Below are 18,405 nucleotides of genomic sequence, written 5' to 3'. Positions count from 1 at the left end.
GTGGTGCTCTGATACTCGCTATTTCCGCCCCAAACCGAACGCCATCATCGACGACGAACTCGAGAACTTTGTGGCACCCACATGGTCGTGGTGTCACTGGTGTGGCCCTGGTCCGATCGGTCCGTGTTGAACGCCATCCAGATTCAGACGGAGGCAACTTGGATAACCTCCTTATCCTCTCATGCATTATCGAGCTCTCTCAGTCGAACAACCGCGTAACCATATCTGATTATATAAAGTTATGAGAAACATCGTCAACTCGTATTCATACCCATCGCTTATTCGACTATCTCATCGCCCTCCCCATTTGAGCTAGTATCAGCGCAGCGTCGAACTCTGCGTTGTTCCCTCCCTCGCTGACAACATCGACATCCATGCTGTCATCCTCCACGGCCTTTCCCTTACCCTTCGACTGTGCACGATAACCTGCGTACTCCTGACTACCGAACGGCGTAATCAGCTCTGGTTCATCCTCTTCTGTTTCCTCGCCTCCTCCTTCCTCAACCAGCTCCCTCTTCTCCTTTTTATGAGACTTAGTAGGCCCTTCCTTCCTCCGACTCGTGCTTCTTTCTAGCTCCCGCTCCCCTTTCCTCGATCGCGACCGTTGACCGTGCCTACTTGACCCCGCACTGCCACCACTTTTCCTGCCCGACCCACCCAAGAATGGCTCACTGTGCCGCCTGACCAACGGCGACGCCCCCGAACTCTCATTCCCCTCATACACATCCTCAAGGTCCGATCTTCCTCCAGCTCTCATACTCCCACCCTCCTTATTCACCAACCTCGCAGCCGCACAGGCCCACTCCAACGTCTTCGTCGTAGTCCTCTTCTTCCCGAACTCGACGTACTCGCGTGGTGGCGGGCTAGGCGGAGCGAGTGGAGAGCTGGGCATGTTATCGTAGAGTGCACCGGAGGCACCGTAAGTGTGTGCTCGAGGGGGACGTTTGGGGGTGTGTGGAGGTGCGGTGCGGAGCTCGTTGAGAGTCGCGACTTGGTCGAGCGAAGGACGATTCTGGAGGCTGTGGGAGTGGATATGGGTGTGATGCAAGTGTTTGGCTTTGGGAGTGCTGGAACGCGTGGGCTGAGGAGTCGGGGACAAGAAGAACGTAGCCTCGCGTTCTCTTTCTCGGTCGTGTGCCGTCCGATGTGGCATGGAATACGTGCGCCGGACAGGATTAGTTGTGCTCGCGTGCGGGGTGTCGGCTGGCGCGGCGTAGGGCGTATAAGGTGTGGGAGCGTTGTAGGATGGGCTGAAATAGGACGCGTTGGGAGCAGAGGCGATTGTATGGGGGGATAAAGGGGAAGACTTGGTGGGTGTGTGACGCGTCGCTTTACGCTCGTTCTGACGACGATTTTGGAACCAAATGGTCACAGATTTTGCTTGCCTGCGCGTACAAGTTATCAGCCCACAATTCACGCGCAGAAAAGGAACACGAAACGCGTCGGAAGGCGTCACAGTGAGTCTGAAACCGAGGTATTCGCCCCCATGCCCATGACGCGACCAAACAAAAAAAAATGCAAAGAAGCGAAGAGGACTCACATTCCAAAGTTGTTCGCGAGTGCCTCGCGTTCCTCCCGCGTAGGATGTGACGTCCTATGGAACATATTTTCCAGCATCGTCTGCTGCAACTCCGTGAACCTTTTCCGCGTCCTCTTCTCTCCATCGCCGCCTGTCGTGCCACCCGCGCTCCCCACCGCTGACGCTGATCCGGAGATGGGTGACGCGTCGGGACCACCAACTGGAATGCTCAGAGAGCTTGCCGCATCGTCGGATGATATACTCGCGATAGAATCCGCACGAGCAAGGGGTGAATTGGAGGCCATGGCCAGTAAACACCAGTACGCGTAGGTAGAAGTCGACAGTCGACACAAGCAAGGGTTAGTGATAGACGTGAAGTAAATCCAAGGCTAGGGTGCGCAAGAGCCGAAAGATGAAAAGACGTCGGAAGCCTTAGGGGTAAAAGGGGGAAGGGGGGAAGGCTGCAGGCCTGCCCGGAATTTATGTAACTGGCGAACGAGACCTTCCGTGCCACTCAACAGACGCGAAGACGCGAACGCGACGCGTCGAGACTTCGACGCGTATGATCACGTGGGGCCAGTCAACCGGAATATCCCACGAATCATGTTCGTAAGGATAAACTTGTCATTTGCCTCGCACTTTCCACACGATTGGTGTTGGGCTTTGTACTAACTGCTCTCGATCACCAACTCTGTACAGTCTCAAGGCGTATGCTGCGAGGTTATCAGACATCCATGGTGAATTCAACCGATGACATCTCGCATTTTACCTTGACAGGCTGTAGTAAGTTGTGAACTATCCTAACATCGTCTGTATCTTACGAGTCCTAGGTCCGATCGGTTCGTCCATAAGTCCTCAGATCCCCACCATGAGACAGACACGGAAGTCGCGAGACGTCCGATGTGAGCTCTGGAAGTGCAGAGTTATGGACGGCACAGTGACGTGGCTGAAATTCCTGAGCGCGATCAGCAGCCTCAACTCTCGAGACCAACCCGGCTTCAAGCTTCAAGTTCGCAATGGAAATAAGCGCCAGTCAACAAGTGAAAAGGCGAAAGGAGGCTCTCTTCGAGGTAAGCGATAAGGCGAGCACGAATCCTCCTGACAGAACCGTTTGTATACGATAGACAGGTTGTCTATAGATCGCCGAACAATTCTAACAAGACGCAGTCACTGCCGACTCGTCGTAGTCGATACGCAGAACGGTCCTGAAGAGGTGAGAACTGGTGAGAAGTTCGGAGTATTTCGTTGGTTATACGTGGAGGAGTCCGCTCCGGGCAGACACTCCAGGTAAGGGCACAATGTCGTGGACGGCTTGACATAACGATTCATTGTTTCATAGTCCAAATCCATCAAGGTGAAAACATGTATTGGGTTGGGTGAAAAACAACAAACGTCTGTGAATCGGGAAAGAAGCGGTCAGCGGAAGTGACGGACGGCAAGCAAAAGTAGGGGGGCATCCAAACATTGAATGTAAGATTATAAGGCAGAGTGGGATCATACTGTAGGCGAACGGAGCTGTGCATGTTGCGGAAGGAATAGGAACAAAGACTTACTGTGGTTAAGAATGACGATAAAGCGGAACGGGTACGGTGCAACCTCTCTAGGAAGACGCGGTGAAAAGCTCTTCTTTTGTCGCAATGCCTGCTCACACATATATATTAGCACCAGAATTGACCAGGGTACAACATCACAAGTAAGAACATGTTGTCCGACTGCGAACAGATAGATAACACGCCGATAGGGGGGGCCCAAAGAATAATACGTACCCAACTCCTCCCTAATCGGCTTCAGCTCATCCAAGTACGCCTGATACTGCGTCTTGTTCTCCACCTTCTCCTGAATGCCCTCGAAGATCCTCACAGCCGTCGCAAAGTCGTTCACCCTCCTAGCCGCACGGAGCGCAGACTCGCAGACCGCGGGGGCAGGGACAAGGTCGTGCGCGAAGCAGTTGTTCAGACCGCGCTGAACCTCGAACAAGTCTTCAGCCTCCTCGAAGAACTGGACATAACGCTCGGTGAAAGACTCGAACGTCTCCTCCTTGTGGGCAGAGTACAGACGGGTTTGGGTCTGTGCGAGGGCGAGCGGGGCGCGTTGCGCGACGAGGGGGCGGACGGCGGCGGAGCGGAGAAGGGGACGGAGAGCCTGGACGGTGCGCATTGTGGGGAGAGAGGACGATGATGAGGGGGTGAGGTCGGAAGGCGTGTGGTTTGTGGTCGTTCGGTCGTCGCTGTCCTCAAGCTCGGATTTTTCGAGGCCGGGAATATCCGGGACGCTACTTCCGGCGGGCGCGTACGACGTCCTTGGTGACCGCGCCTCCGTCTGGCCACACCTGGACCATTGATCAACTGATTTTACTTACGCCACTCTTCATGGTTAGCTTCAGCGCCGTAATTCACGCATAGGCGAGCCTGATTTTCGGCCTTGTGAGGTGATAGCGCATAAAAATACAGTACAGAAGTATGAGGACATGCAGGGCACAACAGCAAGTAGGATAAATGTTAGCAAAAACAGAAGTAATAAAAAAGCTTTTGTCGTCGGGCAAATCAACCATGCAGAATCAAAGAAAAGTAGGCTGAATCCTCCCTACAACCCTTCCCACCCATTATCGAATCCTTCGACAACCCTCCAATTCTCTCCGCCCAACCACTTCTCCACCCTTTCCTGATCACGTCCCTCCGCCCCTTGATCCAACACAGTAATCTCACCCTCTCCCCACAAACTGGGAACCGCCCAACCGACCACGATCATCCCCGGTGGCCTCTGTTCACCACTCCTCTCGAGCGCGACCGCCACGTTCTCCAGCGTACTCATGATAACCCTCTGATCCGGCATCGACGCCCTCTCCACAATAGCAATCGGCGTATTCCTAGGGAACGCTGGCCCAGATCTACGTTTTGCGGATGGTGACTCGGAAGAGGCATCGAGGAGCGTGGAGAGAATTTGGTCGATTCGAGCGACGCCCATGAGGATGACGAGCGTACGACTACGGTCGTACCCTGGAAGTTTGACCTCCTTGCCTTGTCTGCCCACGCCAGTGCACACCATGAAGGATTCGGCGGCACCGCGTTGGGTGACGGGGATACCGGCGAAGATGGGACCTGCGAGGGCGGAGGAGACGCCTGGGATGATAACGGATTCGAACCCGTGTTTGCGGAAATAGAGGACTTCTTCACCTGCGCGACCGTACACCGTCGGATCGCCCTGTTTGAGCTATAAATTAACGGTAGAGAGAAAAGTCAGCGTCGGACTATACAAGTGACGAGGTATTGAAAGTACTGACCCGAACGACTGTAAGACCGCGATTGGCAGCTTCGACTGCGGCTTCCATCATCTCATTCTGAGCACCGTCTGCGTTGCCGGGGAATTTCCTCGCGATTTTCACCTCGACTCCTTCGGGGATGATGGCCAGCACGGCCTCTGGAACCAGCTTGTCTGAGAGGACCAGGTCGGCGTGCTTTGTGAGTGCGTTGTGCGTCGCCATGGTCAACAAGCCAGGATGGCCTGGTCCTGACCCGACGAGCAGGATCCTGCCCTTCGGAGGTGGTGGTGGGATGGCGAGAGCATGTAACGAATTGGTGGCATCGCTGCTACCTGACTCGTCTAGTGCGTGGTTGATAGTAGAAACTGGATGGATTCGGGAGACCGTCGAAGGGTCAGAGGAAGAAGTGGAAGAGAGTGCATCGCCATCATTAAGCAGACGAATCATATCGTCCTCCTTCATCGCCGCCAACTTCGCATAACTCCAATACTCGCTCATCTGCGCAACCCACTTCATCCTCCTCCGTACGCTCTCCATCTCCGTCTCCACCTCCGTCTTGCTCCTCTGCGGCACAGGCCTGTTCGGCGTAGCCACCCTGACCTCGTCGTTCCACAACTCATCCTCCTCCGCCACTATTCCGTTAGCACCTTTCTCACCATCCATCTCAATTGCACCACCGGCCTGACTGTTCGCAGCCTTCGCAAGCCTGCGAAGTATCCCGACTTTCACCACGGCGGTCCCAGCATGTGGCGAAACTTTGCTGACGATCTCTCGTCGTATTCGTCCGGAGAGCCGACAGCCTTGCCCGTTGGTGACGACAGCGATTTGGAGCGGTGTAGCCTCGTGAGACGTAGGATCGACGAAACGATGTGTGGACGCAAAGGTGAAATCGCAGAGGTCGGGCATGTCGGTGACATTTATGGGTATGTGGCGGGAACGGCAGAGGTTGAAGAGGGATTGGGCGGAGGTCTGAGGGCGGCGTAGGGATTGTGATTGTGATTGTGGTGGTGCGAAATATGTTGAGGAGGAAGATGAGGGGGGAGGGGTGGCTGTAGGCGCAGGGGGGATAACAGTATCGGTCACACAGACCAAACTAACTTCTGGCCTGCTATCCAATAACTTCCTAACTTTATCTGAGTCTTCCTCTTCGTTCGAGTCGCACATCTCGACATATTCCACTTCACCCCTTCCTACCCGATACCTAACCTCTTCACAAGCAGCCTCTAGACCTCCCTTGCCCATGATAACCACCCGCGCATCGGCCTCGAGCGCAGAGAAGGTGCGGATGGCAGCGAGTGGGTTACTCCCTATGATAAGAACGGTTCGAGGAGAGCGAAAGGAAAGTAAGAGGGAAGCGCCGGGTCGGGGCGTAGGGAAGAGGGAAGAGGACAGTTGGCCTGCGAGACCTGAGGGGTGCGTCTGCATGGTGTGGGACTGGGCACCGGTAGACAGTCTTGGGTTTGCTTTTCAGGTTATGAACCAAGTTACTATGGGTCCACGATTTTTATAGGACTCGGAGCTCAGAGGTTAAACTAGTAGGGCGCAAAGTCCGACGCTAAGAGTAGCAAGTGTGATGTCGAGCTGGAGTGTTTCGATAAGTAAAAGCTGCCACGGTCGACCACGATGGCCGTCGCTGTGTCCTTTTGTGCGAAAGAGGCAAACCGATGAATTCGGAATGAAAAGTCAGTCGAAGCCATGGTGAGATCATGAGCAATTCTGAGCACGACAAGAAAAAAAAATACAGTCAGCGGGGGCTTGCCCTCGGAACGTCGAATCAAAGAGCAAGAGTTGCGTTATCTTATCTTGGGCTGACTAAGCCGCTTTTGCCTCGTGCTCGCCATGTTGGCGGGCCATGCGCCACACAAGTTACAACACAGTACTGTACCACCATAACGGACGATACAGACGAGCGAATGCAGCTCGTCGACAACGACACCGTACGTGCGTTTGTGACTCCAGTGTATGCTCTTATGGAAATGCCGGTGTTAATGGTTGATATGGTATCCAGTTCCTGAGTCATTTGGGCTCGCTATTCGAGTCCTCGAAGGAAAAGGGATCGATATGGCTCACCCATAAACGACGTGCGTGATCATCCTCATTGATTACAGAGACATTATATTCACGCTTTTGTTTGGTCTTTTACTGACCTGGCTGTACTGTGGTGTAGTCACGCATGATGGCGAGGACGCTACGATGCATTCTGTGGATGAAGACAAGGAGTATCCCTGTCTCATCCGTCTGACGAACGGGAAGGATGTCAACTATTCTACACATGTAAGTTCATGAATACAGTTCACATCGTGACGTACACAGATCGCTAATACCGGGCTCTCATCACCACCCTCGACTCTGCCTACCGTCCTCCTACCCTTCCCCATTCATCACCTCATGCCGCCTTTCCTCAGATCTCCTCCACGTCCCTCCCCAAATTTCACTCCCTCTACGGCTCCCTCCTCAAATCCCATCTAAACCCTCTCTTACGCAAACGCGACAAAAAGCGGGAAAAGCAACGCGCGGAAGAGATCACTGCGAGGAAGAAGAAACTCAATGAGCCCGTGGTTGTGGAAGGACCGAAGAGGGGTGCGGGGAGGAAGAAGAGGCAGCGGAAGATGAAGGCAGCTGTTCGGCAGGAAGAGGCGAAGAGGAGGATAGAAGAGAGAGAAGCTGAGAAGAAGAAGTGAGGATGGAGTGGCTGAAGGTGGGTATCTACGGTGTACTAAGGACGGACTGACCAAGTAAAATTCATGGAAATGGAATGAATACTTCTGACTCTAGCTAGTCGAGACGTGTACCGTATTCTAGCCTAGAATAATCCCTTCATCTTTTTTCTGGCTCTTCGTGTAAACCCGCGGGATCGGTGCCACACGTCCTTTCGTGATCGTTTCTCATTTTCAAGTGTGGCGCCGACGACATTGACCATCGCACGGATATCCGTTCATCCACTCCGTTCCAGGGCCAGGCTAGTCCCGTACCCGCCCCCGAACAATCGCATCGACGTCAGGACTCGAAGTGAAGGCGGATATGATTGCAATTTCTCTTCCGGATCGTTCCCTCCACCGACCACCACCAAACCACCACCGTTCTAACTCAGTGAAAACATAAAGTACTAGTAAACCATGACCTACACCATCATCGTCCATCTCCGCGCATCTTCGCTCGAGAATGCTGAAAAGCTGAGGGAGAAGCTCATCGAGGCGGCTTCTGTCTATCGTAAGGGTAAGTAATTCCGTTCATACCTCCCTTCCCTTTCAAGTTTTTCTCGTAATTATAGCTACTACGATGAACTCATATAATTTTACCGACTTATTTTTGCTGTGGTGTATACAATCATATAGACAAGGAGACGATGGCGTGGCTGGTACACCAGGACCCGAAGGAACCTACCAAGTTCGCGATCGTCGAGAGGTTCGAGAATGAAGCGAGCCAAACGTACCATCTCGAAAACCCTGTGCGTTTTCACCCTTCTCCGTCATATCATTCGGTGCATCATACATAACAATGATGGGCTGACTTGTCGATTGATCATCTGTGTACTTGACGGGCGTGGGATCGTGGATGACCAGTACTGGAAGACCTTTGAGTGCGTTCACATTCTTTATTCCTTCTATTCCCGCAGCAATTATGCTCGGTACTAAATCCTTGAATGTTATGTGTCGATCTAATTGTAGTCCCTATGTAATCCCGCTCCTCGCTGAGCCGATGAACCTGACGAGGTGGGAGGAGTTGCCCGTCCCTGTCAAGAACCAGGTATGTCCGTCGAACGAGATAAATTCTACTTTCATCTCACATTCCGTCTCGCCTTCAAGGACTCTGCTGCGTAAACCTGTACCCGCTATTGCAAAGGTGTAGGAATTAGATAGGTATGATTACAAGGAATGTGCCGATAGATCATAGAGATGTATCAAGTAGAAATAAAGCATAGAGCGTAGAGTATAGATTATAGAGCAATCATCCAACGAAACCTATGAAACAACACGAAATAACGAGCGTGCTAGGGTATCAACAAATCCGGTGCCTATAATACATCAATATATCCAAGCGAAAAATATACCTCCGCTATGCCATGAACGAGCTCAACTTCAAGGCTTCTTCAGCTTGACTACCGCTAAGCGACATCCCTCCACTGCATTGAATACCAGCACCATCTCCCCATCTTTAATCTTCTCCTTCCACAGCACCTTCCTCCTGGCATCCTCCCCATCCACCACGACTTTCCCACTGTCGATTAACCATCTTCTCATGACTCCAGTGAGACAGCCCGTGCCCTCCGCAGGCGTAACCCATTTCCTGCCTCTGAAAAAAGCGACGTTGCGCACCGTGGTCTCCGTGGTCATACCACGCGCAGCTCGACTCGCAGCCGCAGGTGCACATTCGGACCATAATAGTACGTCTGAGTCACCTCCGAAGGCGGGTAGAGAGAATCGGGCGCGTGCAGAGGTGTAGGGTGTGCGTAGCGAGGTCTTCGTGCGGGTGAAGACAGAGGCAGGCGTGGGTTCGGTGTCGAGATAGAGGGTAAGAGGCGGTGCCGATCGGAGAGGTGACGGTAAAGAGTCGATGGAGTGCGTAATTTCAAAGGGGAGGAGGGGATCGTGCGCGAAGGGCGCTGCAGGTGCGACTGAAATGGAGAGTGTTCCGGAGCGGGAGAAGGAGGGTCGGACCTGTTGTCCGTAGCACAAACTGATAAGTCACTGCCAACCGACCAATTTATAGGAAACATAGTGAGACGAGCCTTCAAGGGACCGCCATTTCCTGGACCGTCGTATGACTCTACTGCGCGAGTGCATTCGCGTTCAAAGTGCTCCCAAGCGAGGGATACGTCTGACCAAGAGTGAATGGCTACAGCGTCAAGGAAACGGGAATGGTGAAGACGGAGGAGCATGAACGCGCTCGGCTGCCCCCCGTTGGCGTCCGTGTTCCACTGTGCATCGAGCAGGACGAGGTCGTGTCTGGTCGCTGTGATGAGCTCGTAAGTCTGCTCGGATGTCGACATGGCGCGTCCGAGTACGAGTTGCGCTGAGCCGGCTGACGGGAGCATTCTCGGCATCGCCCCGAGCTCGGCACCGGCCGGCGTGACGTGGGGCTGCACGGCGTATAAGTACGGCAGCGTCGTCGAAGCAGTCGCCGCCTGCCTTTCTCCCTGTTCACCATGTTCACCATCAAGGCCACATATCGCTCAGAAACCCGCAAGTTCTCGTTCACAGAGTCGTCGGCTTTCCCGACCTACGACCAGCTCTATCAGCAGGTCCGTTTCCTTTCCCGTATACACCCCTACTCGTCCTTATCTTTCCGCTGACGACTCCTCTCCTTGGACTTCTCTCCTTGCGAATATATTTGTGTTCATATTATATAGCTGTATCGTATCTTCCCTATCTCAAACTCATACTATCTTTCTCGTCTACTCTTCACTTCCTCTCCTTCTAATCCTACCTCTCGCATTCTCATTGGCATGGAAGCTCACAACGAGCAAGAGTACAACTCTCACATCAAACCTTACCGTAACAAAGAGTGGCCCGGCGCTCTCCTTCGTTTCTCCGTCTTTGACGAGACTCCTCATAAGCTCCCTGCTACCATCATGCCCGCTCCCACGTCGAGCGACGTAGACCATACTGTGGCGCAGCAGCCGTCCCAGGACGATGCCACAGTCACCTCCAGCGGCGCAGAACCCCTTGACGACAGCACGGCGCGAAGGCACAGACATCATCACCACCATAACCGACAGTCTCACGGTAGATGGTGGAAGGCTGATCAGAACACCTCAGCCCCGCTGTTCGTCAGTCCTCCCCCACCGCCCCTCCCCCTTCTTCCATCAGCATATTACGGACTTCCGCTCCCCCCTCCACCTCCACCTCCCGTCCGTCACCTTCCCCACCCACCTTCTCGTTCTTCATACCTAGACAGAGATGGACTTTCTATCCCACCGCCACCGCCCCCTCCGCGTCCTTTCTGGTTGGCGAGGGAGTCCGACTCCGACAACGAAGCCAAGGGCGAGAAACACTCGGCGCAACTTCTGCATACTCATAAGCGCCCGGCTCCTCCGCCGAGGCCCTCCAGCTACGCTAGTGTATCCTACGACGATGTCAAGTCTGCCAGAAATAGCACTACATCAGTCAAACCGAGTAACCCACCTACGCCAGCCGCGGGCTCTAGCGCCGAGGACAGCGCCTCCATCAGACGTCCCAAGGTGTCTCTTTCGACCTTGAGGGATGATCTTCTTCACCGGTATTCTTCGGACATGACGAAGCCACCAGCTCCACCTCCTAGGCCTCGTCCCGTCAGCTGGGCGCCCTCGAATAATCACGCGGGAGATCACTCTTGGAACTCTGATGTCCCGCATAGTGACCTCTGGACCTTGTATCCCCCTCCTGGTCCTCCTCCGCTTTATCCGAGCTTCACCTCCCGCAAGCCTGTTCCTCGCGAACTTCCTGAACCGGCGTCACGGCCTATAGCCCTCTCGGACAGGATCTTGGGGCCTCTTCCGGAGGGGGCTGAGAGGTCTTCGTCGACGCGCTCTTTGACGACTGATGATGTCATCGTCAAGGGTAGGAGGGACAACATGAAGAAGTTCAAGGAGGAGGTGAAGGCTCTGCAGGGGCGCACGTCCGCGATTAGCGAAAGGAGTGGTGCGGCTTCTAACCCCGCCACCCCCGCCTCGCCCTCTTCGTTGCGTGCAGCCGACGTGAGGGATATCGCCAGGAAGGTGACGATGATGAAGCTCAGGTCTCAAGCGATAGATGCAATTCATCGTGACTTTTCCGGCTCTTCGAAGGGCAAGGGCAAGGAGAGGGCTCACGATGCTGTCGAGGAGGACAGGCGAGCTGCCGCGGACCTCATCCCTGAGAGTGTGAGGCAAGAGTTGGATAGCATCGAGGCGGAGGAGGAGAGGTATCGGAGCCGGTCGTTGGACAAGCCGCAGCGTGTTGTGCCGCTGCCCAAGGTCCCCTTGAACCCGGAACTCCTCGAGTCTCTTCAAGGTCCCTCGAACGCCTCCGCTCCCTCCACTAACCCCGCGGAGGTCGAGAAGGAGACTCAGGAGCAGTGCTGCGACGTTAAGAAGGGCAAGGAGGAAGTCAAGGAGATGATTACTTCGTTCATCAAGAACCTCGACAAGATGATGGGCGATACCTTCGCGGATCCCGAGCCGCCTGTTCGTGAGGCTGCGGCCACCCCTCGGCCTGCCTCTTCCGAAGATGTGGTTGTTTCGGCGTTCGAGAACCCGCAGCCGAAGGTTCACACGAACATCATCTGCGATGTGTGCGAGCAGACCGTCGTAGGCACGAGGAACAAGTGCTTGGATTGTCCTGGTATGTCTTCCTGCCCCTTCCTCTCATTCTCTCACTCGACTGAACTTGTGTTTTCTTTTCTTCCCTTCTTTGGGATTTCAGATTACGACATGTGTCCAACGTGTTATGCCAACAAACGCCACCAGCACGACGGCAGCCACGAATTCTTCGCCATCGAAGAGCCGGGTCATGTCTATGTGCATACTGTCTTCTCTGGGTTGGGTGAAAAACGTGGCGCTGGTGCTGACCACACTCATTCGACGAGGTGCACGCATGCCACCGAAGCGCCTGTCGCGACTCCAGCTGTGAACACTGCTTCCCTCACTCCCACCGTTCCCGAGGCAGCGTCGACGTCTACGAAAGCCGAGGTCTTGCACAACGCGACGTGCGACATGTGTGATTCTAGGATTAAGGGCATCCGTTGGGTAGGTGCTTTCCTTTGTCCCCGTACTCACATGTAATAAACTTAATTATTCCTTGTCGGCAGAAATGCCTCAATTGCCCGGACTTCGACACCTGCAAGTCCTGCTTCGCTATCGTCCCTATCCAACACCCTGGACACTCCTTCGTCCGCGTCAACTCGCCCAAAGACCTCGTCTACTACAAGAATCCGAACTCGCAGGCCATTCCGTTCGGAAGCCTCGGCGCGAGGATTGCGTCGACGCCGCCGAAGCACAGGGCAAGGTGTGATGTTTGCTCGAAGGTCATCGTCGGTGTGAGGTACAAGGTTCGTCTTCCTTTGTTTACGGTCTGAGTTAAGACTGCGTTAGCTAACGGTCACTTCCGTCTTTTCTTTCGGTCACGTAGTGCATGCATGCTTCCTGCCCCGACTACGACCTCTGCGCTTCCTGCGAGGCTCACCCTATCCCTCAACATCCTACCAACCACCCCTTGCTCAAGATCAAGGAGCCGGGCGTCACTATCCCCAAGATCGTGAGGGATGTTCCCGTTCCAGCTGCTCCTGCTCCCACACCAGTGGTCCGTCTGCCGCCTTCGATGCCGGCTCCAGAGCAATTGCCTATGTTCCCGACTGGGTTGGAGGTCCCTCTCACCCCCGAAGTCAGAAGCTCGATGCCGGTTCCAGAGCAACTCCCTATGTTCCCAACCGGGTTGGAGGTACCTTCCAGCCCGGAAATCAAGAGCCATGACGTCGATGACGTCGAGGTCGAGATCAACCGCAGTTTGAACCCGTTCAGCGACGACAAGAGGGTTCCCACCATCATCGAGGCTATCAGCGCTGAACCCGTCGAGCCTGCTTCGGGCCGCTCGACTCCGGACCTCTATGCCTTGACGCAGAGCCCGCCTCACAGTCCCGAGGTGCTTACGACCCCTCTTCCCGAACTAGGGCCGACTGAGATTCCTGCTCCCATTCGGAGGGAGGCGGCTCCTTCCATGACGATGTCAGCTTCGCGTCCTGTGTCGATGGTCACCGACGACGACTCAACCGTCGTGATGGGCGCTGCATCCGAGGATTATCTTGATCTGACCCCCTTCCGTGCCGCCTTCATCGAGGACAACAACATTCCGGATGGTCAGATCTTCCCTCCTGGTGCCGAGTTCGTCAAGAGCTGGAGAATGAAGAACGAAGGATCGAGGGCGTGGCCGCAGGAGACCAAGCTCGTGTTCATCGCTGGTGATCAGATGGGCTCCATGGGCAGCGGGAAGATCGGGTCGAAGAGGGTCGGGACCGTGATGCCTGGCGACGAAGTCGACGTATGGACCGGGGAACTCAAGGCTCCTGAAATTCCGGGAAGGTACATGGGTTATTGGAGGTTGAGCGACGGGCAGGGCAAGCAGTTCGGGCATTCGATCTGGGTGGAGATCGTCGTTTCCGAGCCGCAGAGGGCTATGTCTGCGTTGAGTGTGGAGGACGGCAGCGGTGAGGACAGTTTGGCGGCGTCGTCGGTGATCATGCCTCATTCGGCGCCTGAGAGGTCGCGGAGCTCAACGATGACCACCGGGATGGGAATGGTCGACGCGGCGGATGTGGCGCAGCAGGATGAGGCGACGACGGCCCCGATGACGGTCAGGTCGTCTAGGACGAACACGCTGAGCGATGCGGGGTCGGATTTGTCGATGATTGATATTCCTTCGTCGGAGGATGAGGAGGACGACGATGTCTTCGAGGATTCAAGGGAGAGGTTGAGCCCTTTGAACATGGGAATCGGTGCTGACGGTGCGGCCGCGCTTTCAAGGGCTGAGGAGGAGTATGTCGTGTTGTATGACAGCTCAGATGATGAGTGAGCTGTCGACGACGACGGAACAACGTTTGCATTACTTGATTCTGCTTGGACCCCACCATAAATATACATGCATGCCTCCTTTCGTTCGCTCTTGTTTTTTTATTCTTGTCTTGCCTCACCCATCCCCTTGTCCTCGTATGCATACTTCGTCCTCACGGCCTACTAGTAATGGTTCAGATCTCTTTGTTGAGATGCTGAATCACCTTTCACTCACCCTCTTTTTTTTTTTTTGTGTACTTCTAGTTGACCATCCTCAAGCAGGACGAGAACGACGGTGTTTCGCTCTGTCTTGCATTTTCTTGGTGTGATGATTGATCTCTCATGCTCCTTGCTTATTTGTGGCCTCTTATTCAAGAGTGGTGGTCGGTCCGTGGTTCGTTGTGGCTCGTCCTCGTGGACTGACATTCACGTCTTTTAGTAAAACAAATGTTCTAGTCATTTCTCAGTGTTGAGTTCTCGAATCGTCGTTGGTTTGCGCATCCCGTGTTGTATATACTGCCGTTGTCGCTTTTTTTGTCTGAATGAAAAGATCTTTACGGTCATTTGGGGTGTGCTCAGTCGTGAGGTGGTCCAAATGTGGCGCTGGTGTGGCACTTGGTAAGACCGGATCATGACGGAAGCCCGCCTTCCATTTCGGGCTGAACTCCCTTCCGAACCTTCCCAGTTCTTGGTTTTCCTTTCACCCGAACCACTACTTGCCCGAAATGCTCACCTACCCATCGTACGAGGCCTCTATCCATATAAGCCGTACACCCTCCTTATTGCTGAGGAACACGAACTGCTATCTCGGATTGGATCCAATACCGCCAAATTGTGTCTCTCTTGAAGGTCTCCCTCCTGTGGGGCCGCGGATCGTGGATGGGATGCGCGTCACGCCATCGCAATAACCCCCATTTCAAGACCGGTGTTTTATCTTTTGGACTTTGGCTCTATGTCCCGAAGTTAAAGTTTCCCGCCGATTGACTCAACGAGAGGCACTAATGTCGCACTGTCCGTACGCCACCTACTAACCGGTCTTTACTACGCCACATTTATCATATGGAACCAAGTCCCGCCGGAAGAGATAGAGTAGAATCTCTTGGTACATACGCCATTGTCTGGACGAACTGAAGCTCAATACAGCATGGTCGCGACGCACTTGGCTGTTCGGGACTCCTCTAGCAGCGTCTAGCGCTACTACCAATACACGAGGAACGTTGGGCAAAACGTACCCTGGTTTTGTAGAATGGAAAGCTACATCGTGGATCTCAGATAAGACCAGATTTTCACCTGGCAATTTGTGCCAAATAAAGCAATTGCGGTGGATCCTGACGAATGACAATGATAGTGTGATGCGCACGGGCTTGGACGGCGTGAAACACCCGAAACGTGACCTGCGAGTCGCTGGTCAAGCTCCTACCACTAATATTTCAATTCGAAAGTACAAAATGCAGAGTAGCACTTTTAAATGAGCACAGAGGGACTAGACAACAGACGTACTGTATAAGCCGGCATTCCTAGTCTGTAATTCGAGATGGAAATATGGAGCCGGTGGGGCGGCGTCGAATTCGCAATGGGCGCAAACAAACAAGGACAACCTGACGTCCACCATCTTCTGCGCCGCTCCTCCATCGTGGTTGCACAGTACCACAACAGTTCCCCCAACATCTTTCTCCCTACAAAGTCCCTTGGTAGTGCGTCGCTCTCTTTGATACTCTGTTGCGCAACCGTCGTCGATGCAGCTGAAGCATCGATATCCAACATCAGTTTCGACACTTCCGCTCGAGAAAAGATTGCGTACATACGGGGAACTCACTAGCTCCTTCGGGTACTGAGATTACGACCCGCAGCATCATCTTTTTCTTCCGCCTATATCAGCGTTTTAATCACAACAGGACGACTCCGAATCTGCGTCAAAATCCCCGACCCAGCTGTTGCGTATTGTCCAAGCACGATCGCATCCGCTGCGGTATTCAAAATATTCAATCCCAGCAAATCCAGAGCACCGTTCATTGTGGTGCCTGCGCTTTACTTGCGCCCTATCCTTCTATATTCAGTGTCTAGTCCCCAGATCCGAATCGATTTCTGTCCCGATGTCGATCTGCCAAACTTCCCCCGCTTTGCTTTATATGCCCGCGCGGGATGTCTCTCGCGACGCCACACCTTCCTCAGAAAGTCGCCCAAATATGCATTCTTCTCCCATCTACGACAACCAGTTCCATCCATCGCCCGTCCCTCCTTCCTACAAGCCACAGTCGAACCCCTTCTCACGACTCTCTAGCACGCGCTTTACATCGGCACAAACACTCGCTATGCCGTTGGAAGGCAATGCCGGTGACTCTTACGTCTATGGCGAGAGTGCATTCGACCGCTTTACTCCTGCGTGGTCCGACAAGAACCATGTTAGCACTCAGCGCGAAAGCCCTTCATTCTTTCCTTTTACCCCAGCCGATCATCCTTACGGGACGATTGCGACTATGCCCATGCCAATGCAACCTGATATCACGCGCGAAGATGAAATGATGGGCTCGCTCTCAAATGATATGTCTTACTTCGACTTCGCACCTTCCGACTATCTCTCTCCATACGACCAAACTGCGACTCTATCCCGCACCTCATCCATGATTCCACCTAGCGGCACTCCTTTCTACTTCGATGGGGCGAATATGGACATGTCTGGCCTGCCGTACGCTATGCCAATGTCTGCCCCCGCAGCTTTGAGCTTTACCGCCGCCCTCCCGGACGAACCGTTCGTTACTGCAACGGAGACTCCTGGCTTGTCTTCCACCCCTCGCATCCCGGCTGATTACGAACCGCCAGCTCAGGCTGCATCCCTACACAGCGTCTCTCCCATCGGGGATGACGGTGATCCGCAAATCGCTGCCAAGGCCGAGCCAGATATTCAAGACATGGATGACGTTGTCTTCTCCACCGCTGCATCCCTATCCAGCCCTTCCTTCCCCTCCGCCAGCCCTCCCGACCTCATCCACGAATCCGATTCGGAAGATGCCGGAGAGAGTGAGGCGGAAGACGCTGACGATGGGGACGGGGATTTTGTACCCACCGCCCGCTACAGGACTCGCGGTCGTCCCGTCACTCGCTCGAGCAATAGACACACGGCAACCACCAAGAAAAAACCCACCACAGCCTCTCCCGACAGTTCGCGATCTGTTTCAGCGAGAGCCCGCGCCTCTGGGCGTCCTCGGGTCTACAAGCTCACTGCGCCGACGCCTGTGCCGAATTTGACGAAGAAGAGTCGCGGTCGGAGGGTACCCACTTCTCCGGTGCTAGTTGTACAGGGAGGCGTGCAAAAGAACGTGAGGGGTTACGCTTGTAAGGTGAAGGGTTGCGGGAAGTGCTTTGCACGGGGCGAGCATCTGAAACGCCATGTTCGGTCGATCCATACCAATGAAAAGCGTAAGTTGTTCTTCTATTACACCAATCATTTTCCTAGCGCCCGCTGTCCTGCGATGCTGATTTCTTCGGAATCTACTACTCCACAGCGCATAAATGTCCTGTGCCAGGTTGCGACAAGGCTTTCAGCCGACATGACAACCTCGGTCAGCACATGCGCGTTCATAAAGGCTCTGGCGGCTCTGGAGATGAGCTCTGAATGTGATCTCTCCACTCGAACTGTTCAAATCATCGGATTTTGTTTCCTGACCGTCTTCTCTTCTCTTCTTGGACCCGCTTCTCTTTATTTCACGATCGATGTTCATCGCCACCTCATGAGCTCACGAGCTTTTTTTTCGAGTCACTTCACGACCTCCAACTGTCTCATCTTCCCCCCTGCCCTTCGTAAATCTGTACGATCTGTTGTACGTCTTCGTTTTTCATCTTCCGTGCAGCATAACAAAGTCCCTTCCTTTGCCAAATCTTCCATCCATCCTTCTTCCTGTAACAGTATGAAACTTCGCTTTCTTATGTAGACGCCCAAAGGCTTTCTCTTTGTACTTGTACCATGACCAAATATCTCCCTTTCTGTGTACGAGTATATCCTGTAACTCAAGAATGAATCGAAAGCCGTCCCCAGACGTTTCTCTGAATGCTAGCGGTGCGATTCTAACGGATAGCCACTCGCGGCGACCTCACCAGGTAAGTCAGGCCCTCGAGTCGTACTCACCG

General features: G+C 54.0%; 8 protein-coding genes across 8 annotated transcripts; 4 read left to right on the top strand and 4 right to left on the bottom strand.

The window, feature by feature from the left end:
• Positions 1-286: 286 nt before the first annotated feature.
• Positions 287-1,951, bottom strand: STEHIDRAFT_136586 (uncharacterized protein; the record flags this gene model as incomplete). The annotated part of the gene is made up of 2 exons (XM_007299077.1): positions 1,541-1,951; positions 287-1,385 (listed from the first exon to the last, which is right to left on the bottom strand). Exons 1-2 carry the CDS (start codon positions 1,822-1,824, stop codon positions 287-289), a joined length of 1,383 nt encoding a protein of 460 aa, XP_007299139.1. The 5' UTR covers positions 1,825-1,951.
• A 638-nt stretch (positions 1,952-2,589) lies between these two features.
• On the bottom strand, positions 2,590-3,734 carry STEHIDRAFT_71985 (COX5A-domain-containing protein). The gene is made up of 3 exons (XM_007298141.1): positions 3,286-3,734; positions 3,073-3,160; positions 2,590-2,913 (listed from the first exon to the last, which is right to left on the bottom strand). The coding sequence occupies exons 1-2, from the start codon at positions 3,674-3,676 to the stop codon at positions 3,120-3,122; spliced, it is 432 nt and encodes a 143-aa protein (XP_007298203.1). The 5' UTR covers positions 3,677-3,734; the 3' UTR covers positions 2,590-2,913; positions 3,073-3,119.
• Positions 3,735-3,947: 213 nt separating this feature from the next.
• On the bottom strand, positions 3,948-6,408 carry STEHIDRAFT_90213 (uncharacterized protein). Its single transcript, XM_007298296.1, has 3 exons — positions 5,163-6,408; positions 4,800-5,114; positions 3,948-4,729 (listed from the first exon to the last, which is right to left on the bottom strand). The coding sequence occupies exons 1-3, from the start codon at positions 6,201-6,203 to the stop codon at positions 4,103-4,105; spliced, it is 1,983 nt and encodes a 660-aa protein (XP_007298358.1). The 5' UTR covers positions 6,204-6,408; the 3' UTR covers positions 3,948-4,102.
• Positions 6,409-6,669: 261 nt separating this feature from the next.
• On the top strand, positions 6,670-7,546 carry STEHIDRAFT_71978 (signal recognition particle SRP9/SRP14 subunit). The gene is made up of 4 exons (XM_007298140.1): positions 6,670-6,715; positions 6,787-6,859; positions 6,946-7,052; positions 7,184-7,546. Exons 1-4 carry the CDS (start codon positions 6,692-6,694, stop codon positions 7,457-7,459), a joined length of 480 nt encoding a protein of 159 aa, XP_007298202.1. The 5' UTR covers positions 6,670-6,691; the 3' UTR covers positions 7,460-7,546.
• A 348-nt stretch (positions 7,547-7,894) lies between these two features.
• On the top strand, positions 7,895-8,599 carry STEHIDRAFT_107254 (uncharacterized protein; the record flags this gene model as incomplete). Its single annotated transcript, XM_007299076.1, has 5 exons — positions 7,895-7,994; positions 8,114-8,226; positions 8,342-8,358; positions 8,447-8,525; positions 8,585-8,599. 5 exons carry the CDS (start codon positions 7,895-7,897, stop codon positions 8,597-8,599), a joined length of 324 nt encoding a protein of 107 aa, XP_007299138.1.
• A 258-nt stretch (positions 8,600-8,857) lies between these two features.
• On the bottom strand, positions 8,858-9,768 carry STEHIDRAFT_127622 (uncharacterized protein; the record flags this gene model as incomplete). Its single annotated transcript, XM_007299075.1, has 2 exons — positions 8,858-9,436; positions 9,508-9,768. The coding sequence occupies 2 exons, from the start codon at positions 9,766-9,768 to the stop codon at positions 8,858-8,860; spliced, it is 840 nt and encodes a 279-aa protein (XP_007299137.1).
• A 153-nt stretch (positions 9,769-9,921) lies between these two features.
• On the top strand, positions 9,922-14,793 carry STEHIDRAFT_136582 (uncharacterized protein; the record flags this gene model as incomplete). Its single annotated transcript, XM_007299074.1, has 5 exons — positions 9,922-10,020; positions 10,129-12,079; positions 12,161-12,483; positions 12,546-12,785; positions 12,866-14,793. The coding sequence occupies 5 exons, from the start codon at positions 9,925-9,927 to the stop codon at positions 14,300-14,302; spliced, it is 4,047 nt and encodes a 1,348-aa protein (XP_007299136.1). The 3' UTR covers positions 14,303-14,793.
• Positions 14,794-17,600: 2,807 nt separating this feature from the next.
• On the top strand, positions 17,601-17,860 carry STEHIDRAFT_21175 (uncharacterized protein; the record flags this gene model as incomplete). The annotated part of the gene is made up of 2 exons (XM_007297856.1): positions 17,601-17,697; positions 17,784-17,860. Coding segments are annotated over 2 exons (174 nt in total), but the record flags the coding sequence as incomplete, so codon positions are not given.
• Positions 17,861-18,405: the final 545 nt, after the last annotated feature.

This window comes from Stereum hirsutum, assembly GCF_000264905.1.
Source record: "Stereum hirsutum FP-91666 SS1 unplaced genomic scaffold STEHIscaffold_1, whole genome shotgun sequence".
NCBI lineage: Eukaryota > Fungi > Basidiomycota > Agaricomycetes > Russulales > Stereaceae > Stereum > Stereum hirsutum.
Note: the sequence above shows the minus strand (reverse complement) of the source record. Positions and strands in the feature narration are given on the sequence as shown.